Source organism: Eutrigla gurnardus (genome assembly GCF_963514095.1).
Source record: "Eutrigla gurnardus genome assembly, chromosome: 24".
Classification (NCBI taxonomy): domain Eukaryota; kingdom Metazoa; phylum Chordata; class Actinopteri; order Perciformes; family Triglidae; genus Eutrigla; species Eutrigla gurnardus.
In genome coordinates, this window is record NC_139935.1 from 2,886,074 (window position 1) to 2,910,473 (window position 24,400).

Here is a 24,400-nt window from a genome sequence, read left to right on the forward strand (position 1 = left end):
GCCCCCCCACCACCACCACCCCCACCCCCCGTCACCGCAAGCTAACGGGGCTCTCGGAAAATGGTTGGCTAGCTGTGTTAACGTTAGCTAGCTGTCGACGGAATCGCCGTTCGGCTCTCGCCGTTACTGCACCCAGTGTATCGCAGATAGCCCACCGACAACGTAACGTCTCCGGGCTGCAATACGCTTCAGCTTCCCGAGCCCGAATGGAAGACCTTGGCGTGCATGTCGACGGTTACCCCCCCTCCTCCCGTTGCATACACCGCCCCGCGCTTGTCGGTGTTGAAAATATATCTTATTCCAACGCAGCCGACCCTTCCGTCCACCGTTGCTCCGGTTCCCTTCCCTGGCTCAGATGCTGGCTGGCTTCGACTGGCTGCTCCTCCGACTTCCAGAAGCGCCAAGGCTCCTCCCTCTTTCGTCCAGGAAACTGGCTCGAGCGGAGCCGGAATGGCCCGGGAGAGCGCCACTCGCGCTGCAGCGTCGCTCGAGCCAAGATGGCGTGCGGCGGCGGTCTGATTTAGGCGCAGTTTCCTAATCCCCCCTCCAACGGTTGCATCCAGCGTATCCACGCGCACGCGTCGACCATCCGAACGCCATCACCTTACGTCAGCCTCCCCCCCCTCCTTATATTCCTTTAACATGCAGTTCAGCCCTCTATGTTGTCTGCTGTGAGACCAACAACGTATTAACCACTCACTCGAATAAACATATGGATTTAAGAAAAATCAAATCTCCATGGGCCATTTAGGGCAGAATGAGGGACTGTGTATATTTATTTCATGTTGAAAATGAGACAGTGACACAGGTGATTATATTATTATATTGCAGATGTCAAATTCTCTTATGAAATGGGTAATATTTTTGGCAAAAAGAAAGGCCCCGGAGAACCGCGTTGGAGCCGATTAGTGTGTAATAATGCGAGGATTAAGTCCATTTACTTAGTTTCGTGTCATCTTGCTGCAGATGCCGGAGTTCCTCGGGTGCAGGTGGTGGTAACAGGGGACGCAGGTGGAATTAGCTCAGGTGTGAGAAGAAGACCAGACCTGGGATGTGTTGGTGACGCCCTCTGGCGGTGATGGAAGGGATCGTCCGCCAAGAAGTACAGAAAACTAACAGAAAACAATGCAGAAAATGTTTCTCATACAACAAATATCTAACTTATTCAAATTGATCCTCTTCTATTATCTATAAGCAATACTCCACATTATTCAGCAGTTCACCTAATATACAATTATGATGAAATACTCATATTATTGATCATTTTATCACATAAAAAGTAATTTAAAGTTACAATCTTAAAAAAAATAATAATAATAATAATAATAATTTCAAGTACTGTATGTGTGACAGCCACTTAATTAGAATGCATAACTTGTTATCTTGTTTGACTATCAGTATGAATGTCCTAAGTATAGAAATTGAGTTTTCTTAACATCAAAAACCAGCTTAAAATAACTACCAAATTAATAAAAATAACATTTTTTGAACACCGAGTCAGCCAAGTCTTACCCAATGAGACAAAACAAGTAACTAACAAAAGTTAGGGCTGGGAGACAAGTAAAAAAGTACCACAAGGAAAAGGTGAACTCATCCAGAGACAGGTATAAACAAAGACCACTAGAGGCCGCTGTTTCCTCATGACACCCGCTGCAGTTTCCATGGCGCTCCATCCCTTTTCGTCACATCTGCGAGCCTCCCCTATTGGTCGAAGCCCCCAGCAGCTACCGACAATCTGATTGGCTGTTGATGTGGTCATCGTGCTGTATGGATGGCAATGCATGTGCTATTGAGCGGCCCTTCATTCAACACACAGGTGCATGCAAAACACACACACACGCACGCCCAAACATAAAAACACAGGTTCACAATAATAAATACTAATGCTAAAATAGATATAATACATATGGAGGAAGGTGTTATCTGAAAAAATGAGAGAAAGAAACGACAACTAGACAGAAAATGGGGAAGGGAAGCACCATACATGGGGAGGAAAAGAGTAAAGGCCACAGTTTCCATGGTAACCGAGAGGGGAACGGTTTTGGTGGTTGCATGTGAAACTGGCTGTCCAAAAGACATCTGCACGCACACACACACACACACACACACACACACACACACACACACACACACACACACACACACACACACACACACACACACACACACAGCATGTTTTGTGATTACCTCATTACAAAGAGGAATATTAGCCTTATGAAATATTATACAACGGTCACATTTGACCTGCAATCATTAAAGTAAAAGTAGTACAAAGTGTCCCTTTCAGTTCTCGTTTCCACTCAAATCAATGTGCAATATAATTCCTTTTTGATTTTTTTTTTATTGAAATGTCACCCTCATAAAGTGAGTCCAAGATAAAGGCGTCTCCCCTCATTTGCACATGTAATATTCTGCTGACAAAAAACAAAAAAAATGTATTGTTCATTAACATTGAAAATAAGTATCGAAACAATAATATAACTTGCTTTACAGGAAAAACAAATTTAAAAAAAGACAAAAATAGAAATCCTTGAGATCCGCGTCTCCGTGAGAGAAGTCAGTATCGGCGGCGCTTATTATTTGGCCCATCAAATACTGGATTCCCCCTCCCAAAGCCCGGGGCTGGTCCAGCTTGAGGCCCTAATGGTGGCTGCTGTTGTTGTTGTTGATGCTGCTGTTGTTGTTGATGCTGTTGTTGTTGTTGTTGTTGCTGTTGTTGTTGATGCTGTTGTTGTTGTTGTTGCTGATGCTGCGGCTGTTGTTGTTGCTGCTGCGGTTGTTGCTGCTGCTGCTGCTGCTTTGGGGACTCGACCTCAGGGCGCCCCCCCATTGTTCCACCCTGCAGGTATCTGTCGTTTCGCTGAGGTGTCATGGAGACGGTGAATAATCCGATTTGGGATTCAGAATGAACACCAGAAAAGTGATTTCAAAGTTCATCAGTCCGGGTTTGATCCAAGCGTCGCCATCGCCATAAAAGGAGCGGTGAACCGAGCAGACAGGGAGAAAGAGAGAGAGGGGAGGAAAGGGATTATTAGTTAACGTGAGAGTTTTAGGATACATTTTCTTGCCTTCAACACTTTATACGTTTTTACAAAAAGAATCCAAAATAAAGCTTCTTCAGGGCAAGCCTACGGTCAAATTGAATTCCTTAAAAGCCATATTTCAGTTCCTCAACAGACAGTTTGAGAGATTAAATGTTGAAGATGGACTAATTGAGGGATGAACTCTGTTTTTCCTGATACGTTACCATGGCTCCACTCTCTGACGTCAACGGCGACCCCATATTTGCCGTTCCCTCTGGGCCTATGGCTCCTCCCCTTCCACTCACGGCCATCATCTGACCCTGGTTACCCCCGGGCCCCGGAGAGCCCTGGTTATAGCCATCTGAAAACAACGGAGCATGGGTCTGTGATTTGGTGGGTCCGTTTAAAGGTACCCAAGAACTGAGGTAGACTACGTGGACACTACGACTAACAAACACTAACGTTGGTTTTTGGTCCACAGCTAATATCCGAGGAGGACTTACATTTACAATTGGTATTTCACTTTTAAAAACTACATATTAATCAATGTGAAGTGAAGTCCTGTTATTTATTTTATATGTAAAAGACATCTACACGACACCAACACAACCAAAAACCAACGTTAATTAAAGGAGTCAACAGATGATATGTTAGCAGTCACATTTATATTAGATAGAAGAGACCGAGACAGCAGATGTGTAATTAATGAGGAGTATAATAACTCTAAATTTGACATGATGAGGTCCACATCTTGTGCTAATTAAACCTCAGATTGCACATCATCTTCGGAGCGTTCAGAGTCGTTAGAAAACAACCTTGGAGCGTTTCGTAAAGCATTCAGACTTAGGGATGGGACGACAGGATGTTAAATCCCACATCACGATAAAAAAACACTCACAATGAGTTCAATCGTGGTGAATATTTTGTAGATATCATCAAAATGGTCTTGAAGAAGCTGCTTTACTGCTAATATGGTAGAGAAGTACACACAAATATACTTATTTATATTTTTTAAGATTATCTTAAATGCAATTTTCACACAAAAAACATCATATTAATATAAATAAAATACTGAGTGAAATCCAATTTTTTTGGCCAGGATAACGTGACGTGAAATGTTCAAGTCGTCCCATGCCTACTCAGACATCACAGGTTCAATCCCGATCACAATACTGGTCCACACCTCCGATACAAACATTCACAGTATAAAAACACGGCAGCTGTTCATATAGATGATGCACAATCCTCGGTTATAATACTTGTATGGCGAAGAGACACCATGAACCTCCAACAATCTGTCCCACATTATAGACTTAATCCTCGGTCCCGGACCCCTCATCCTCACTCAGCAGATCAATTTACTTCACCGTTTTCATCCCTGATCGACATATTTTTAGCTGTTATTCACTTGGAAATTATTTTTAAAAAGTGCCAAAAATTCAATAATAACTTTAGTAAAATAATGTATTTATTTATAATAATTATTACAATTTTTAAATCAAATTAAAATAATATTTTTGTATCTGCATAAAACTGAGGATGAGAGCTCAGGGACAAAATAAACTATGAAACCCACCCCAACAACAACAACAACCCCATTCAGTATTTAGTTAGTACAGACAGGATGTTGTCATGTAAGTGTTATGTTTTCCTCTTATTCGCTTTGCATCCCATGTGAGTCCGTTTTGCATCAAAAACGTACAAAACATTCCTTCATTCACGACAAAAACATGTGAAAAGGATCCACTTAGGATGCAAGACGAATAATGCTCATGGACATTAAGGCAGTCATAATTGGTCACTTGATCTGGTTTCTGTATGAACCAGTGTTTACACAGTCATGCCCGTACCTCCCATATTAATGGCTCCACGAGGGCCCAGCTCACCCCCTCTCATTTCCTGTTCTCTCTGGAAGAAGTGAAGAAGAGCCTTCAGGACAACACTCCGCTAAAGTACAATTCAAAGGTCCCAACACTCACACTGTGAAAGGATTCATTTAGACGTTGTCTATAAGGAATGTCATTCCTCATCAGTGGTGTCTGTACATTTACTGGTCACAGAGAAGCCTTTATTTCCGTCAGCCTCGAGACCAAACTCAAAATGAGAATAATAATAATAATGATGTCAACCATCTTTACAACATTCACTCATCCACACAGGGTTTTCCTGTTGGCGTCACCTTTGCAACAACGAGAGCGTTGGCGTTTCGATATGAGTCAACTACGTGACGACGGACTACGATAGATATAAGCATGTAAAGATGCAGACGCCACCAGGACCGCTAAACGGAGCAAAGGGTGTGAAGAGAAGAGTTATAGCATAGAAATCAACAACATATCACACCAACACACACTACTGAAGCACCTAGAATTCACTCACACTCTGTTTTGGATCAAATACAATGGAAAGATTACACAATCGCTGCAAATCCACTTACCTGAATTAAAAAACAACGTTTCAGCACTAAATGTGTAATGAAATAAATTCTACATTCTATGGAAATTATCAAATGCAAGGTTTCTATTTATATATCTGACAGGATTCCTGTTATTCTTTAAATTGAGTCAAATCTGTGGTGAGTCTGGGTATTTGTCTGAAACCATGTGACACAGTGAACCACAGTACTACAGTCATGTGTTACTATGGCAGCCTGACCACAACTGTGGAAATACAGGCAAGTCATTATGAACAATCAAAAAGATAGTGATAAAATGTGTCTTTTCTGAAATCGGCTATAAAACTATGAGGAAATAGGAAATCCCAGCACGGCAACACAGTTCAGTCGAGGTGCTGCTCAAATGGAGGAAATGCAAACAAAATCCGAAACGACAAAAGGGGCTTGCTGCTTCCCACGCAAACATGCTTGAAATACTACGATTGTATTTCTTTCCACTTATATGAATTACAAAATAGAGAGAAATGTTGTGTATTCATTTGAAGTATAATACATTATTAACACAATAACTATAACTTCTTGATTGTAGGTATGTGTTCGAGATAATAATGCCTATCCAAAATGTAATTGGACAAGCTTTAGTGTGTTTGACTGGATGTGTGTGTTGCAGCTGTACTCACGTTGTCCAGGTAGTTTGGTTTGAAGCCCTCTGGATGGCGCCTCGGGTCCTCCTGTTCTCTGTGTCTCATCATCTCATCCTCTCTCCTCCTCCTCTCCTCTTCATGCCTGCAGCCAGAAGACCATAAGGACAGAAAATAGTCACATGCAACACAATCAAATCCAAATATTGGACTCTTTGTCCTCGTGATTTGCTCAAGGAAGGAAACGCACCTCATCTCTATCTGCTTCCGTCTCTGCAGCTCCTGGTTTCGGAGCTCCTCTAGTCTCCTCAGCTCCTCCTGACGTCTCATTAGATCTGGAGGAAGGGAGGAGGACAACATTAGTGAGACGTGCTAGCAGAGGAATGGATATACGATGAACCAAGAGTACACTGAGGCAGCCTTTACCGTGTCTCATTAACATGAGCTGGTGTTCGTGTTTGGCCGACTCCAGCTCAGCCTCCAGTTTCTCTTTGGCCTCTTTGATGTTCTTGTCCACCTGCTCTTTTTGCTGTTTCTCCATCTCTTGAAAAGCTTTCCAGCGAGACGAATATTCAAATTCAAACGTCCCCGGCTGAGCAAAATGTGGCATCTGCCCTCGTTCCCTGTGGAAGACGATAAATACATAATAAATTCCAACATCTATAGACTTATTTGCACTATGAGACGACAACGAATCACCTCTTTACTTACTTGTAGTACGCTGCAGACTTCGTCATCCATTTTTCAGGCAATCCATCCTCATCATCACAGTGCTCCAATGGCTCCACAATGGCTGGACAAGGTGTGCTGAAGGAAAGGAGACAACTCTGAACTAAACCTGTGATATTTAAATGTAATGTTTTAACCGAGGTGGGATGAGGAGATAAAAACGGCACATTTTGTAACCAACAAACAGTTCTGTGTGTTCACCCCCACACTCCTTACGTGGTCAGCAGCAGCGCTCCCTCCGAGCAGCGCTCCAGGGCTTTACGTGCAGCCGCTTTGTTCGCAAACTCCACAATGCCTCTCCCAGTGGGACGACCCCGGTCGTCCGTCATGACAACGGCCCGTTCCACCAGCCCAAACTCAGAAAACGCCTAATGGTGAAAGACGCTTTAGATTACAGATATCTGCAATTCAACAGAGCATCAGAAGCAGGAAGTACAATGTAATTATTTTGGCCAGGACATTAAATAATCATATCATCCCAATCCTGATGAATATCTGATATTTCTCCTCCCGTATACCTGTTCCAGCAGCTCATTCGTTACTGCTGGCAGCAGGTTGCGTACTGTGAGCGCAGCACTGTGTGTCGCAAAGCGGATCCTGATTGGTCGATTATTCAACATAGTCCCATCCAGCTGAGCTTTAGCAATCTCTGCCAGTGTCCTGGTTTCCTAGGAGACACGAAAAGATGACATCACAGTTACAGCTTTCATTGGAGCTGCAGAATGAAATGCATTCATATTGTTATGTTCACTTGAAGCCCTATATAAAACTTTGCACTACTGTATTTTCTATGACCAAAGTGTGTCACATAACATTATAAATCACTCTTATTTGCTATAATACTCTATGAAATATGTTGAAGCCTCTCGTAATTTGCAAACAAACAACCATTAAAACAACAAACATATGCTATTATTACATGTAAGGGGTTATGATGGGAATGGGTGTCAAGTCAACACAGCTAGCTAACGTAGCAGCTATGTTAGCATGCTGCTATGTTAGCTTGCTTCTCTCAGCTACATAACAAACACACGTCATATGTTACAGGACGTCACAGCAGTACAACAGCCCAGTTTAAAAACCGATAAACACAACGTACCAAGCGAATGAAGCCGAAGCCCCGCTCTCTGTTGATAAACACTTCGCTAATGCTGCCATACTTAGCGAACATGTCTTTGAACTCCTCCTCCGGGATTTCCGACGGGAGATTTGCGATGAAAAGACGTGAGCGCTGGGTGAACGTTTTCTCGCCGGGCTTCCGAAAACTCCCGATATCCAGAGTCATTTCTTCCCGGCCTTCTGAGCTTCCATCGCCGTCTTCTTCCGCCGGCTCGGCCGCGGGTGAGTGCTCCTGCGGCGGCGCCGGGCTGTCTTTGTTCGCCGGTGAGCGCTCCGGAGCCGGGGAGTCGGCGTCGCTGTTCGCTCGCTGAGGCGAATTACTGCTTTGCATGTTCGCGTGTTGCATAGTTCGGTTAGCCATACTCGAACAAAATACTAGTAGTTTATCTGAATTTAACTTTGAGGGGAAGGCTTGTGTGTTGATGTTGCAGGTGCACACCTCCTGGATTCAAAGATGGCGATGGCTGCGCGCGCAGCTTGTTGATTGGATCCAGTTGCTTCTTCTTCGTCTGTTTGTTTTATGGCAGGTTGGAAACATATCTTATACCGCCACCAACTGGACCGGAGTGTATAATAAAAAGCCATTCAGATTGCTTTATATGATAAACAAAGTAAATTAATAAAACAAAATCAAACAAACTAAGAAATAATCATAAAATCTTATTAAATAATCCTATCTCCTTCAAATATTTTCCCAAATTTGATATATAGCAAAACATATAAATAGGCTCATAATAATGAATAAATACAAGAAAATAGATGGCAATCATGCTTTCAAAGTTAGGAACACAATTAATTAAATTGTTGATTAATGTTCTGTCAATGGACTCACTGATATTTGACTTAACATTGTCATCCTCATTGTTATATTATTCATTATTATCATTGTGAAATCACATCGTGGACTACGATTTTGAAGCCTCAAAGTCAACAAGGCCGTCAACATCTTAGATTCTGGTCTGATGAACTCTGAGCAGAGACCTTCCTGGATCTGGTTCCATCTGGCTTCACTCATTTGAATAAGCAAGCGGTTGTGATGAGCCTACAGAAATAACGCATGCTCGTTATAACACGGAGAAAATCTGCTGTTTGATCTCTTTTGATCCTGAGCAGAACCCTCAAGCATTCATTCCAACACATCTGAAGGATCTCAGTATTAATTAAGTGTATGTTCATTAAACATGTATTGCATGTTGCACTCGACGGTGTATGTGCTAGAAGCTGTTAGAAAATGTGCTATATTATTATAGATTATGTGTATAAATGTGTCAGAAGCATGTCAGTGCTGCTAAGGTGCAAGTATATTGTTCTGCTGTAGTTCTTTTTTTACCAAAATAAACAGAAAGTAGTACCAATCACACAAAAAGACAACAGAAATCAAACAACCATGTATTGTTCTGTTCTTATCATGAATAACAAAGCATTTCTGAGGTAAATGTACATGTGAATATGGATTAATAAGGGAAAAGCATCTTTCTTACTGTATCATAGCAACCAACTAAAATATTTATATAGGAAAAACTAAATCTGAGAAACTGTATATAATGGATCAAATCTTTTCACAGCTGGTCCAGCTGTTGTGTTGCTGATGGGAGTAGTAGTGATGACGTCACAGTGACGCGGCAGCACCCTCCTCCCTCGGCTCCACTGAGCAGCCCGATAGTTGTTAGGTTCTCATCGGCGCTGCTGAGAGTCTCCTGCGGGTTAACCGAGGAAATAAAGCCGGTAAGTTGATTCTGGATGAGACGCAGCGGCTCTTCATGTGCGGTGAAACGGAACTACGCGCTAATTTAAGATCAATTAAGGGTTATTGATTGATTGTGGGATTAAATTCCGTTTGCAGCGCACATTTTTTAGAATTAATATTGGGTTTAATAATCGTCAGTGTGCAGATTTTATCTGAATTAGGCTGTTTTAATTGATGTGCATTGATTGTGATCATGGTTGTCCATTAAGACAAACAACTCATGCTGAGTAAATAACTGTGCTTATTTCTACTTGATTTGACTTGATTTTATAATTTCCATCCACTACATTTACTCAACAATAGATATGATGTGAGTTATTGATTAATAAATCTATAATAGGAGCTACACAGTAATCCATCAGTGATAGAAATCCAAGTGAGACACTATTGGAAACACTTCCAATACTCTAGTATATACTAGTTTACATACTAAATGTGTTTTTGGACTTTTAATTGAACATGTGAGAATAACTGCTTCCACTTGACTTGAAGTTTGGTTTGAATGCAGGACAGGAAGTTACTTTTTCAGTGTTAATCAGGAGAATTCAACACTGGCTGGAATTTCTCCGGTGCAGTCATGTATCTCCGACCTCAGAGGAAAAAACATGAGAGCTAGTATGACAGAAGTTAAGCTCCTGCCATGTGTGTCTGGTCGATAGAACTGAGCTGCTGGACGTCGGCTGGACTTCAAAGGCAACACCGGTGGCCTAAATCTTGTATTCTTTTGACACGCTTGACCAAAGCGGAGCAATTATCCTTCATCTGGTGCACGTATGTCATTCTGCTTTACCGTTTCTGATCATCAACATTGCTTTTGGCTCCGTTGACTCCAAGTTCTCTCCTTAAATCTGCCCAGTTTGTGTGTGTGATGCGTTCAAGTCTGACAGAATGGGTTGGAACAACTGCAGGAGCCTTCGGGGCGTTTGAAACCTTTCAGCACACCTGCCTTTATGGTGTTTACTAAGCATATGCACCAAATACCAGCAGCTGTAACTTCCCACAGTAATATTTACAGTGTTTTGGGTCATGCATGTGTGTTCCAGACGTAAATATGTTATCTCTGACAGCACTTGAATGCAGCGCGGCACTGCCTGCAGACAGAAGGTGTGAAGTGTTCCCAGTTCGTCTTTGAACTAAATGTATTATGATTCACTGTATTTATGTAACTAATAGACTTACAAGAATCACAGTTTAACCTCCAGACTTGGGATGACGGATTTACAGCAGCCAAAAAACCCAACGTATCTCTGGTATGGCGAGGTCACGGGCGGGGTCAAACAGTGTTGAAAACATAACCGTTTCTGTGTTTTTGCAGTCATGTTTCAGCCCCACTGGTCAACCTTTAGGCTCCCGATCTGCAGACTTTACACCCCCCGTTGTAAGGGGTGACAGAAAGATTTAAACCCGGCTCTCCTTCAGATTCTTTCAGCCCTGCGACCCGGAGGAGTCGGCCGGCGCTGATTGAACCCGGAGTGATAGAAACCCTCTCCAGCCGTAAACAGGGAGCCATTGTAGCTAATCCCCACACTCCAAGTCCAGCCCAGGCGAGGCCCGGCATCTCTCAGGCAGCTCAGAGCTGGAGAGCCCATCTCAAGGTTTCCTTTCAGCGTACAGAATATCATTATGAGCTTTACAGTAAAGCGCTGCTGAGGAGGAGGCCAAATAAAACCACATTGTGATGCTTAATTAGGTCGTTTCTATCAGAACGTGTTGTTTTGTTGAAGCAACAGCCCAAAACCCAACAATATTAAGTTAAATATCATAAAAAATATATTTTATTCTTAAAATAAATGATTATCTTATCTTCACATATCTTTTTTATTAAAAAAATAATAATTAATTAATCCATTTCAGCTAGATATTGTGACTAAACTGCGTATTTGTGTTATTTTTTAAACTGAACAAGGAGCCGTAGTACGGTGTGGATGTTCAGTCTGCAGCAAAGATGCGGATCAATGTAATTGGGGCGTGCATAATGCTAAAAAAACAACCATTTACAACCACACAGCCAGCACAACGCCCGAGGACACAACACAGAACCTTAACACTCCTGATCTCACATCAGCAAAACCAGGTCATCTGGTCTTTAATTCACTGACTGACGTCTGAGTGGATCTAAGCAGAGCTCTTCACTGGAGCTGAGGTTGGATGTCATCAATGACCTGCCATGTAGTTCTAATGGAAACCTTCCTGTAAGCAGTTGTCCTGGTTTTGTGGATCTGTTTATCTGGGGAGCCGATATGGAAGTAAAGACGGTCTGAAAGCAGCCGTTCCCTCAGAGCAAAGGACAATAGGCTTTATCAATAACCGACACATCTGGCAAGCAAAGGACTCACGGCTGAAAACCCAGAGGGCAAACAGGGGCTTTTAATTGAAACATAAGTCATGTTTGTCAGAAGTGACAGTGTTAATAGTCGTAATAAATGCCTTCCTGTTCTTTGCCTGCAGACTGGTAGGGTTCCTCCTGACGTTTAAATAATGCAGCGAGCTCCCAGCATGAGCACAGCTGATCACTTTTATAGACTAATTCCTTCTGTTAGATGTTGGCTTTAATACATTAAACTACATATGCTTGTCTAAAATCTACCCATCAGAAAAGTGCATGAAGGACCTTCCGGCCGATGATGGAGGCCTGGCCAACGCTGGCCTGGGTCCTGCTGATGACCAACATGGCCGACTTGCTGAAAACGGTCCAATCACGGGACTTCACCATGACCGACATCATCCTGCTGCATCCCTCAAGTACGAGCATCGCCTCCCCGTGTGCATAACGCACGTTTTTAAATGTAAAAACAGGAAGTTCCTTTTGAAGCCGACGCCACTCTGGAGGGTCTCAGTTCTCTTTCAAGACCTCAATAAAGGGAGATAATGCTTGAATTAGCAATTATTCAAGGAAAATGTCCTTGAATAATTCAATTTACAATTAATTAATTTAAAAGTGAGGTTTGATTCATTGACTTTCGAACTCTTAGCAAGTGTTTCTATGTGTGGCAGCAGATGTCAACACCACAGATATAAGAAGTGAAGGCAGGTTTGAGGCACTTCAGCATTGGCTTCACTTTTCAGTGACGATGTACTGAATCATCGAACCCCTGTGGAATGTCAGAGGCCTGATTGGTGTGTCTGTCCTCCACAGCGACGCCTCATCCCGGCGCCTTCAAGTGCTTCACGTGTGAAGACGCCGCCGATAACTACGAGTGTAACCGCTGGGCGCCAGATGTTTACTGTCCAAAAGGTGCGTCGGCCATTTATCATGTGTTTGCTAAACATTAAATTAGATTTGCTGAAGTGATCTGGGAATGAAGACGTGCCATGTCTTCCAGATGCCAGATACTGCCACACCCTCCACATGATGGATAACCATGGCAACAGTGCGTCCGTGACCAAGCGCTGTGCGACCCTGAAGGACTGCCTGTTTCCCGGCTGTGCCGACGTCACGGACACCGGCTATCAGGTACGTGGAGGCCGAAACGGCGTTAACACACCCGATCCTCGCGCTTCTCAACATTTCAATCTGGGCCCGCCAGATGTGCTCGTCCTGCTGCGAGGGGAACATCTGTAACGTGTTGGTGCCGAGGAACGCGAGCAGCTCCGTCTTCTCGTCCACGTCTCCGCTGGCGAGCGCGAGCGGAGGCTTTCCTCCCGCAACGCTGAGCTACGTCAGCATCATCATCATCGGTGTCTTCACAGTCTGAGATCCAACTTATTAGAACTGAAGGAAATGTTTTTATCTAACTGAAAAATTACTATTTTGTATTATTTTATCTTGCCAATATTAGATTAAGTGTCACATAAAGGCTATTAACTGCTTTAACTTGTGGTTAGAACAAATAAAAGACCGTTTTACAATATCTTGCTGCTTTTTTTGTTCATTTATTCTCGCCAGATGTGTAAGTTTTGACTCGCATGTTTAAACATGTCAGTTTTTTGTAACGTGTACTTAATATGTCGTGCATTTTATCATTTATAAGTAGTCATTGTGAAAATAGAGGAGAGGAAAGGAAATAGTGTCTGCAGCCCGACCAGAAGTCAGTTTATTCACTCGGCAGTTCTGAATGTCACAACTGTAGTGCTTTAACTCAAACAGTATGCAGATTTAGGATTCTGAGCAGATCAAAATAAACAAGTCTGTACAGCTTTGCATGAAAAGTTATCCACCTGATTTCTGGGTTCAGACGCAGCATTGAGGTCTATGTTAGTCTCAGTCAAGTCCTTGTTACAAGTAAGACAATCATTCACCTGTTAAAACCACGTACACACACACACACACTCACACAGATCAACTTCCAAGCTTCTTCATAATATAAATAGATGGCTCGTTTGGATTTAGGTCTGTGTAACATAAAAAAAACAACCTATTCCTCGTCGGCGAGCACATGTGAGAGTCCTTGTAGTCGTGCAACGGCAGAGCTGTGAGTGGGTGCGTTGGTGAAAACAGTCCCTACGAACAACGGCGTTCCTCTCAGGATGTGGCGAATCACCGTGCAGGAGCCCGACACTTCGATATGGAAGCCCAGATCCCGGAGCTCCTCCTCGGTCCGCAGTGTGGTCTGACTCGATGGAGATGCAAAGAACTGGAAATAACAGAAACACAGGGAGCATTCACAACTTTTATCCTTCTTCACATATGCTATGCAGCAGCTTTATGAGCTAAACAGACAGTCTCGTTCCCTGGAATTCACCGTTAACGCATAAATCTCAACGACACACAGAAGAACTCACAGCTGCTCCTGTTGTCGGGTCAATGAAGTCGGCCCAGTAGCCTGCAGTCCACAGAGCGAAGCACATTTCCTTTGCTCCGCTCACAAACTGCAGTCGAGAGGAAAAACAGCCGTTTCAACATCACATCTCCAAACGTCTAACAGCAACAACACAATATATCACCGGACTCACTTTGCGGAGCAGCTGGTCTTTGTCCTGCTCCACCGCCTCGTCACACCGCCCGTTACTCTGCGTGACCGTCACTACTGTGATGGACGCGGTGGGCGCCGACGGGAACATGAGCTCCAGATCTGACACGCAAACAGTTTTGTTACGTCGGGTTGTTGAAGAGTACATTATGACGTGACGTCAAATAAGCATCCCTTACCTTTCCTTAACAGCTCGGGGCAGGAATTTATGGAGCAGTCTGTGTACGTCTGATTAAAGTACTGCTCAGCTTTGTGGACTCTCGTGTCTATAGTACCCAGGTTTCCCTGATGAACACACACAGACATTTATTCTGGCTGATAAAGTCCCATCAGGTTGTCAAATTCCCAGATAAATGAAAACAACAACTAAACTCATAGAAATAAAAAAACTTACATGGAACTCATTAACAAACTGGGCCAGTATGAACTGGTGTCTCTCGATGCAGCTTGGGGCCGTCAGTACGTCAGGCACCGTCCTGTGGACCGGAGTCTTCTTCTGGTCCCCCATGCCCTCCAGGTGGCAGTCAAATCCCACGTTGCCTGGTAACTGAAAACGCTGGTCTTGTGGTCCGAAGGGTCCCATGCTCTCATCGGGCCACACGGTCCGGGGGCCTGGAGGGGGCGTGACAACGACATTAGTGTGACTCGCCATCTTGTCTCTCCCTTAACGGGGTTTGGACACACCGTTCAACAGACCATCAAATCTGAGTGAGACCCTTTGGTTGGGACTAATGTGTTTACGACTCGACTCACCTGAGTCCCTGGGTGACGCAGCTATGTAAGGCTCATCCGAGCTCGGCGTAGAGAAGGTTCTGGTCCTGGTAAGACGGAGGGCGAATGCATGATGGCCGGCGGTCTTGGATAGGACCAATCTGCCTCGACCACACAGCACCTGCACAGGAACAAGAAGTTACAGAAACATTACCATCAAACTGGTTTTTCCTAACTGCAGGACAGCATGCCTGCAGCGACACACTTGTTTTCAGCAAACATGAACACCTAGTGGGACCCAGGTTTAGGAATATGTGAGAAAATGTGAAATTAAAAACAAATCTACACACACATGTTTAAGCACTGAACAAAAAACGCCAAGCCGAAGCCCACGTCATAGGCTCATTAATACCCAGAAATATGTATTTATTAAAAAAACATAAAACAGCAGCAATATCCTGGAAAATTGGCTGATTTTTACATGGAGTTTGGTGGACAGGAAGCAGTGAGCTCATGTAACAGTGGGGAAGTTATGTCACTTACACTGCTGGACATGGTGGTTCGTCTCCTCCTGCTATTTACTGTTGGATAAAGACAAAAACAGTTGATACAACCGTGTTGTTCACTTTAATTAAAACACGCTTTAGCGAGCTAGCTTTAACATTAACAGCTGGCTTTTAGTTTGCTAGTGAGTTACGTACCGACGCGTGCTAACTAGCTGGCTAGCTAGCTAGCTGACATGATGCAATCTTTCAGCAAAGGCTCGACTTTCATAAAGTGGCTTCAGAAGTAAGAATACATTTGTCATGAAGGATCAACACAAACAAAACATACTAGCTATCACCGTTAGCGCGTTGTTTGCTAGCATCAGCTGACGCCTTATCGCGACACTTTCGTACTTCCTAACGCGATATCGACGCGCACAAACACGCGACAACGTGGACCGCGAACGTTTTAATAGTCTTAATTAAAATAAAAAGCACAAATGTGCATCTGTTAGCGGCTTTAAGTATTGAAAAGTACATGTTGTTCTTACCTGTCAACTTGCACGTCCGCAACAAAAAAACAACAGCTACGGGAAGTGACGAGGGACACACGACCCCTGCGCGGTTTCATAACACTTACACTAATACTTATTTTAGCGTGATGTAAGCGTCAAAACGGAGTTCAATACTACGTCATATTCTGCATTAAACTACAAAGATAATTATTTTTTAATACAACGGACGTTTTGTCCTTTAAACCTGTGCTGAATTACAAGCTGTTGACACTGTCTCCCCACTAGATGGCAGCAAATACACAGTTAACAGCAGCATATTAGTTACATATTAGTAACCATTCATTCTCATTTCATCAGAATGTTTTTTGGTTTCGAGCCTTGAGTTTTATTATGAAACTTTGCATGTCTTTTATACTTTTCATAAGAAATAATTGTGCTTTGCATTTTAATTCCACTATTGTTACCTTTTAATTGGTTGCTATGCTTATTTTGTGTGATTATTTTAGTTTGAATTGAATATTTTCAGTTTTTTTTATACTTTTAGATTTACAGTAGGTGCTATGACAATGGCCTCCAATCAAATCCTGCGTAGGGCCCCATGAAGGCTTAGGCCTTACTAATAACTTTGTAGCCCTAACGTTCCTAAAGATGGTGGACGGTTGTCATATATTATGACACAAGGTCTCATCTGCTGTTTTATAACTATAGTTTAGAGCATTTACCGCATAAACTGGAGAAATGGTGCACATGCTCAGCAAAAAATCCCTTCCATTGATCAATACGGTTTAAAAAGTAGAATAGAGGTATTTGTCCTCGCAAGAATAGCGTTGTTTACCGTCAGAAGTGTTGAAGGACAAGGACAGTGGAAGTGCTGGCGTGGACACATCTCTTTAGCTGACTTGGACAAGCTGATTGACACTTTCTCTGAACAGACAGGATATGCAGTGAGAGTTTACCCTGGGACCTAACATGCTCCACGCAACACGGAGCGCGTGCGTGTGTGTGTGTGTGTGTGTGGTGAGGAGGCATGTGGAGCTGCACAGAGATTGGCTGTCAGCGAGTCTCCCACAGGATCATTTGTAACAGCAATGCAGCATCCACTATAGATGGAACCCCTGTGGGATGTACACACACACACACACACACACACACACACACACACAAACACACACACACACACCCCGGGCCCTCTCCCCAGTGTTATTTGCAGGTGAAAAGCACTGAATAAATCAAGACGAGATGAGAAATTCAATACTCTCTGTTTTTTCCATGGAGATAATGTGCAGCCTGTCTGACATTAAAGCTGCACCTCACTGCATTATTTTTAAATCACTGAATAAACTGTACAATAGTTGCAAATAAAACTCTAAATAACAATTTCCCCAAAGGCTGAGGTCTTCAAATTGCTCGTTTCATCCGACCAACAGTCCAAACTCAAAGATATTTCATCTACAACAGTTGAGTCCAGTCCTAAACCCCCATATAAACGAACAGAAACCCTCTTCCTGGGACTGCAGTGACTGGTGTCTCGGTGCAGCGAAGCCTTGAGACCTCCAGACGAAGCCGTGAGTCATCCGAGGTCTTCCATCGCTGTCAGGCCGCGTCGCCTCCCGTCTGGAATCAGCACTTTTTCTACATTTTCATCCACTGTCCTGAACCACACCGTCCTCGTCTCCACCTGCTCACGTCAGCACTCCGCTCACTGCACTCACTGCTTAACTAATGATATAGTGAGAGCTATTAAAGGCCGTTATCCCATCTATTTCACATTCCTGTGTTTATTGCAGCTGGACTAGAATGTGTGATTCTCCCTTAAGATGAAAAAAAACACCTTTATTTAGTGTCTTGAGGAGAGTTAAATGAGAAGACTCTCGTATAAAGCTCCAGCCAGCAGAGAGAAGTCTATTTTTCCATGAAGCAGTCACATCCTCAATCATTCATGGAGACAGACTAATGGACAGTCTCACCATCTGGCCACCAACTGCCTGCTAACGCCACCCTGATGCTTTTTTTTAAAGTGTTTATGTGCTCTATGAGGAGATGCAATGCACCGATTAAAGTCGATGTCACCTTCACAGCATAAAGGAGCTTTTAGCCGAAGTTCAAGCAGTGAGACAATTACCATTTTAATTTCCTCGTCTACTCCAGCGCTCAATTATAATCCTCCCATTTCAACGCCCTTGTTTTCACATCCCTGACCACGTGTGCAGCTCTCCGGGGTGTGAATATTTAAAATGGCTGCTATTTATATAACCGATTCATATATTTGAATATTTAACCATCCATTTCGTGACTGACCCATCATGGAAACGTGCACGGTTACGTGAGAGCAGCCCGTTCCACGGCGCTGCCTCATTACAGGCTGGAAACCTCAGGCAGGAAATAATTGAGAGTTGGGCGCTCCTCACAACGCTCAGAGCGTTTTTTGGAATCCATTTTAACAAATAAGCACCAGGTGCAACTATGAGGATGTCTCCAGGAAGATAAACTGTCGCGCTGCACATCACGTCTCAAAGGCTTTAATGTTTTTATGATTTACACGGGTTTACAAATGCAGTTATAATGAGCTTTTTGAAGGTCGTTGACATTGTGGTCCAACTCCTCGGTGCCCACTGAGCTGAAGTTGCTGGTAACACCACAACATGGCTGAGGGTGCTAGCACCTGATGCTCATTTGTCCAAGTTTGTTCCAAACCACCCTGAGCGCTGTCAGGGCTGCTGAACTGTGCGATCAGGCCTTTTTCTCCCCCGATGCACGCCCGGGGCCCTGCAGCACTAATGAGGTAGCGCCGGTGTGTGTGTGTGTGTGTGTCTGCTGTTGCACCGTGCGCATGAAATTATGCATATGTATGGAGGGCCCCAGGGTGTAGCTGCACCACTGGCACCAACCGGTGCTCCCTGACTAGTGCATGGTGGTGGATGTGCTGGGGATTCTCACTTTTACTTTGTTGGGTACCTGAAAGCAGCTCCTTTATGCAGCTTCATTAAAAAATCAGACTGTAATTACGAGGAGGATGATTACTACACTCAAGCATGTGGCACCCAGATCATTTATGCCATTTTACATATCTTTACATATCATGAATGCTCGCCCACGGAGCAAAAAGGCTCACCCCCCAGAAAGCATTCCTGATATGCAATATCAGTGTGGAAGGATTAATGTTGAGATCAATATAGTGCCTTTTTTATATTATAAGGTGTATCCAGGAAACCACACACGATGCCAAGACTTCAGTAAATGGCGGATCAATAGAAAATTAGAAAAACTTGCATCATAATGTGGATAAAAAGCATTTTTCATTCAGTAATGAGAACAGCATCGCCGGCCTCGAAGGTCAGCGGGAGCCTTTGGTCACGAAAGCTGCTCCGGTGGAATGAAACTTTGAAGGTCAGCCAAGCCAAGTCTTCTTATTTCCTCTTATCTTGCCTGTTAACCAGGCCTCAATCTCTCTATTTGGAACGACTGTGAGTTCACTTTCTAATGGTTGTGTATCTAAAACCCCCCCTCATGTCCCTGCCTGTGTGTCGGCGGGGCCGGAGGTAAGGCTGACATTTCTGAAGGCACGGAAAAACCTTGCCAGCGTCTCACAGCTCTGTCTGTTCGGATTACTGAGCGGAGACGGGGAGGCTCTCGGAGAAACGGGGTGTAAAAATATAAAAAAAACTTCTGTCACGTCGGAAACAGAACGCAAACAGACAACATGACTGCGTTTTAACAGGGGGCTGGTGAGGACCAGCTTATGTCCACATGTGCATGTATGATGTATGATTTCCACATTTAGGAAAACAGCTTGAATGCTAATGAAGCAAATATCCAGTTTGACACATTTGCTTCATATTTAACTGTAATTTCAGTCTTTTGGAAAGCTTACTTTCATAAAAAGGGTCATTTCAACCAAAATTAAGACATTTTATAACTCAACCCTGATCCATTATCTTTCTCATATAATTATATATATATTTCAGATATCTTATTTAAACTATAGTTTATGTATTTATTGTTCTTACTGTAAAATGGAGATTTTTTTGTAGGACTCCTTAGTTATGAAAGGAATCAGATTTTCTGGAAAAATTAAATTTGATGTAAAATTCCAAATTATTACTATTAATTATTATAATATGTTTTTGAATTTCTCAAAATAATATGACTTTATGCTCAAAATATGACGTTATTCCCTTAACATTAAGATTTTCTTGTAAAAAACACACGTTATGATGCTATTCTGAATAGATTACAACTTTATTCTGAAAATATTGCATCTTTATTGTCAAAACATTATGACTTTATTCTGAAAATAATATAACTTTTTTGTCTGTAATCCAGTAAATATTAAGCCTTTATATTATGACGTCATTTTCTTGTAATATTATGATGACTTTATTCTGAAAAACACATTTTGAGATATTCTCCCGTCAGACAGCCGATGGGAGGGAAACAGGAGAACGGGGCATTGTTTGGTCTTCAGGCTGAATGACACCAGCCGGCATCGTGATGACTGCGTGGTGCACAGAGGGTGTGGACGCCGCTCGCCGCTGCCACGGCCCATAATGCCCTGCTAAGCTATGCTTTCAGCTTCCATCCCAAACAGCAGAGGATCATTGGCGTTGTCAGATGGAGGAGGGTGGCATCAAAGTGCAAAAGGCGACGGCTTTATGACTCTGATACAGTCTGATGGAGGCGACGGGTTCCTCCATGGCCAACAGTTATGTATGCTGCCGAATTCCTCGTAAAAGCACAAAAAAAAATCTTCCCCAAGACGATACGGTCTTGAGAGAAGCGGCGCTGTGAGAGTCTCCAGCGATGCAAACACACCAGGGTGAGAAAGAAACAAGTTCGCAGCCTGAAGTCTAATGTGCATTGATGTGTTCATGTCAGCTGTCTCTCTGGCTCCGTCACGCGCCCTGATGAACGCCACCCTGCCTGAGAGCCACCTCCGCCGACCACATGGGGCTCCGGGAGCGTATGCATGTATAGGAGGCACGACCTGTTGGATGAATAATTCTCCTCGTTCTGTTGTCCAGGAGACCGGAGGAGCCGTCTCCACTCACACCGACCAGGCCGCTCTAAAACAATTAAATGTGCGACTTCGCCTCCAGAAAACTGACCAACATTATTAAACAGCGGGCCGGGTAACAGAAGCAGACAGCTGGAGGTGAGCCAGTGGATTCATCACACAGCAGGCCCCCCCCAGGGCTGAGTTAACCCTCCGTGGGTGGATTACACACAGCAGCATGATACCGGGCCGCGGGGCGAAGCACCTTTGAGTGGACGCACAAGCCGAGACGCAAAGGTCAGCGGGGGGTCTGGATCCAAAACCCTCTGCTGGGGTTATTTCTGCTGTTTCCATGGATTCATTGTAATATTTCCCTTCTTTATCAGCACTAAACACACATGAACATAACAGATGAGGCTGAGCGTTGGACGTAAGTCACAAAAGGTCAACCTCGTGATCGTTTCTGAGATACATCATCTGGTTGCCATAGCGACGGCACCACATTTACTGCACAAAGGTGTTTAAATATTTCACAGGTGCTGGAAAGAGAAGTCAAAAGGCCACAAAGGTCATGAGGTTTCATCCTCTGGGAACCATGAATGTCACCACCAGATTTAAGGCAAAGCCATTTGGATTTATTCCATATTAATCATCATAAATTAAAAATGTTACTCATGCAGCAACACGGTGAAAAACTAGACAATTCATGCCCCCGTACAGGAAAATGTCATCACCTGCCGTAAGTGGGCCGGAGAGGGTGACCTTTGACCCGCGACATCATTAAATAAAAGCCTGGTGACACCTCCTTTCCTCTATGAATGACTCACTATAAACCGGAACGCCGCCTCACTTCACCAGCTTGTGTTTTCCAGTCTGCAGAGTTACAGCGACCGCCGAGGGGCCGACCACAATGCAACGCTGTCGCTCGTTGTCTCCCGGCGCCGCTCGCCGTACAGTGCCGGGATGCGTGCCAGACAAGGTGGGAGAGCGAGCGCTGACCTCTCTCAATCCGACGGGGGCGATGATCCGACAAGCGCTGACCTAATTTGGTGGGGTATCTCTGATCCGCTCAGGTTACCGTCGGCAACCTGTGCGCCCGTTTAAATCCCCTGCAGCTGTGAGGCGTGACGGGTCAGGAGGAATCAGGATGTGTGCTAGGTGATCCGGGCCCTGTTGTGGCTTTATAGCATGGTTATTTGTTGTCGGGTAAACAGACCACATCCTACTGTATTATAAAAATCTATTTCTTCCCATTTTTGTATCAAAATCCAAAACTTTTTCAAAATAAGAGCATGCTTTATGCATTTTTTAGCTGCTCGATGACAATGTGGGTCTGTAGGTCTGTGAGTCGGAAATATAACACCTACAGAATCGATCGCCATGAAATGTAGCGCTGACGTTTAAGGTCCCCAGAGGATAGATCCTGCTGTTTGTCAAATCACAAGTTACCATCCTAACATGCTAAACCAACTAAATCTGCTTCCTGCCTTCCTTTATGAAATGTTCTGTGCATTAATTCTTCTACAATGGTGCGACTACATTAGACTGTTGTACAGTAATGTCATGCAGGCATTGTTCCTCCACTCTCCGGGGCCCTCATGAATATGAAAGGAGATGAACTGTATCTATTATGGTATTGACTGACCGGTCATTTTCAAAAGGTCACAATCATCCATCTGGACCCGGAGAACACTGGATGAATCTGACTCAATCGAACGGTTATTTGAGGGACGGATCAACAGGACAGGACTTGAATGTCCAACAATTATAATGATTAGAATGTATGAAATAAAACATACAGCAGTGGATGAATGAACCAAGGCAACATTCAATGAAGACATGAAGCCAAATGCTTCATTAATGACACGTTTCCTATTAAAACTACACTTTGGGACTCTGAATCTTTACTTCTCCCACTGGATTAACGCCATCGATTCACCCGGCGCACTCCAAGGTCAAAAATCGGCTTTGCCCAATCAATGGCCACCTCACCGCCGACTATCAGCCAATCAATAGGCCTACCTGCTCTAATCTCCCCACAGCTCCCTCTCAACATGTATCCCAGCATGCATCCTGGATATGGCAGCGCCGCTTCCTCACCAGCAGCAGAAACTCATAACGGAGACCCAAATTGGTCGGGGGCCTCCTGAGGAAGAGGTTAGAAATCAATGTGGGGGAGAGAGAGAGAGAGAGAGATGGTGATTGTTATGATTCCCTGCATCCAGCGAGGTGATCATAATCTCATCGCTGTTGTGGCCGTTATGTGGAAAATTGACATTCTTATTTTTAGAAAAGTGTGATGGACTGAAATCTACCGTAGCGGCGAAAAGAACAAAAAAACTCAAATTTGATTTTGAGATGCAACGCAGCATTTGAAGCGAAGCCTAATTGTCTCTGGGAGTCTGAGGGAACAAAAGACAACAAACACAGGCCGATCTGGTGGATTACCACGCAGAACGCAGGAAATAGGTTTTGACAGCACATTACGAAGCCTCTCGGCTGGCCGGGCGGCGGCGTGGTGTGTGTGGTGAAACACAGACTCGGAGATGCACCACTTGTACATCACACTGAGTAATATTAGTAGTATATGCAATGAAATTTGATTTAAATGCCCTTCATAAATGTTTTAATTCAACAACGTCATAGCTACCCGCTAAAAAAACATCCATAATTCATGTAGGCTACACACATAACAACTCCAGTCTGTGTTACATTAAAATAATGTTTCATAATGTTCAGCATTCCACATTTGATATGACTTATTTCGGGACAAGCAGGACTGGGTTTGGGATCCAGCTGGTCCTCTAATCTATCCAACGAAAGTCATAAATTCTGCCATTATGAATAGTTTTCATGCAAAACACTCACAGTATTTCAATGTTACCATTAATCTGTTATGTTTATTCCTGACCCCCCTGGTGGGCAAAGGCCTGAACTTCCAGGAAATAACTGTATTTAAAAGATATGTGGAGCTTTTCCTTTGATATAGAGAAAATAAGGTACTTTTTCATCTCCGAGAAGATGCAAATCCATATCTTCTCTGTGCAGGCATGTGTAAACAGTTTGAGTAACCTTGAGCGATTGTTGGTGCACCACTCCCTCCATCGTCGGATTCAGCAGCTCCTTCCATTC

At 43.7% G+C, this 24,400-nt stretch overlaps 3 protein-coding genes across 4 annotated transcripts; 1 reads left to right on the forward strand and 2 right to left on the reverse strand.

The window, feature by feature from the left end:
- Positions 1 to 2,330: 2,330 nt before the first annotated feature.
- Positions 2,331 to 8,355, reverse strand: pspc1 (paraspeckle component 1). Of its 2 annotated transcripts, XM_084004779.1 has the most exons (10): positions 7,888 to 8,355; positions 7,307 to 7,456; positions 7,005 to 7,156; positions 6,771 to 6,866; positions 6,486 to 6,682; positions 6,310 to 6,394; positions 6,099 to 6,204; positions 4,874 to 4,931; positions 3,248 to 3,384; positions 2,331 to 2,860 (listed from the first exon to the last, which is right to left on the reverse strand). In XM_084004779.1, the coding sequence occupies exons 1-10, from the start codon at positions 8,266 to 8,268 to the stop codon at positions 2,558 to 2,560; spliced, it is 1,665 nt and encodes a 554-aa protein (XP_083860905.1). In that variant the 5' UTR covers positions 8,269 to 8,355; the 3' UTR covers positions 2,331 to 2,557. The 2 variants fall into 2 exon arrangements, 1 of the variants encoding a protein (XP_083860905.1); XR_014596741.1 differs by lacking the exon at positions 4,874 to 4,931 and having other exon boundaries at positions 2,724 to 2,860.
- Positions 8,356 to 9,573: 1,218 nt separating this feature from the next.
- Positions 9,574 to 13,439, forward strand: lypd6 (LY6/PLAUR domain containing 6). The gene is made up of 5 exons (XM_084004382.1): positions 9,574 to 9,632; positions 12,249 to 12,396; positions 12,791 to 12,889; positions 12,978 to 13,108; positions 13,182 to 13,439. Exons 2-5 carry the CDS (start codon positions 12,276 to 12,278, stop codon positions 13,347 to 13,349), a joined length of 519 nt encoding a protein of 172 aa, XP_083860508.1. The 5' UTR covers positions 9,574 to 9,632; positions 12,249 to 12,275; the 3' UTR covers positions 13,350 to 13,439.
- A 220-nt stretch (positions 13,440 to 13,659) lies between these two features.
- Positions 13,660 to 16,410, reverse strand: mmadhca (metabolism of cobalamin associated Da). Its single transcript, XM_084004392.1, has 8 exons — positions 16,312 to 16,410; positions 15,819 to 15,856; positions 15,318 to 15,456; positions 14,959 to 15,176; positions 14,744 to 14,849; positions 14,548 to 14,666; positions 14,377 to 14,463; positions 13,660 to 14,228 (listed from the first exon to the last, which is right to left on the reverse strand). Exons 2-8 carry the CDS (start codon positions 15,828 to 15,830, stop codon positions 14,010 to 14,012), a joined length of 900 nt encoding a protein of 299 aa, XP_083860518.1. The 5' UTR covers positions 15,831 to 15,856; positions 16,312 to 16,410; the 3' UTR covers positions 13,660 to 14,009.
- Positions 16,411 to 24,400: the final 7,990 nt, after the last annotated feature.

What these genes read in the sequence shown, in the direction of transcription:
- pspc1 (XM_084004779.1), bottom strand. Translation starts at nt 8,268, where the DNA reads ATGGCTAACCGAACTATGCAACACGCGAACATGCAAAGCAGTAATTCG. An exon ending in GCTTCGGCTTCATTCGCTTG is followed by an intron (nt 7,457 to 7,887) that starts GTACGTTGTGTT and finishes CGTGTCTCCTAG; the next exon opens with GAAACCAGGACACTGGCAGA. An exon ending in TGGAGCCATTAATATGGGAG is followed by an intron (nt 3,385 to 4,873) that starts GTACGGGCATGA and finishes CGTTGTTTTCAG; the next exon opens with ATGGCTATAACCAGGGCTCT.
- lypd6 (XM_084004382.1), top strand. Translation starts at nt 12,276, where the DNA reads ATGATGGAGGCCTGGCCAACGCTGGCCTGGGTCCTGCTGATGACCAAC. An exon ending in CATCCTGCTGCATCCCTCAA is followed by an intron (nt 12,397 to 12,790) that starts GTACGAGCATCG and finishes TGTCCTCCACAG; the next exon opens with CGACGCCTCATCCCGGCGCC. An exon ending in TCACGGACACCGGCTATCAG is followed by an intron (nt 13,109 to 13,181) that starts GTACGTGGAGGC and finishes TGGGCCCGCCAG; the next exon opens with ATGTGCTCGTCCTGCTGCGA.
- mmadhca (XM_084004392.1), bottom strand. An exon ending in CCCCGAGCTGTTAAGGAAAG is followed by an intron (nt 14,667 to 14,743) that starts GTAAGGGATGCT and finishes TTTGCGTGTCAG; the next exon opens with ATCTGGAGCTCATGTTCCCG. An exon ending in ACCCGACAACAGGAGCAGCT is followed by an intron (nt 14,229 to 14,376) that starts GTGAGTTCTTCT and finishes TGTTATTTCCAG; the next exon opens with TTCTTTGCATCTCCATCGAG.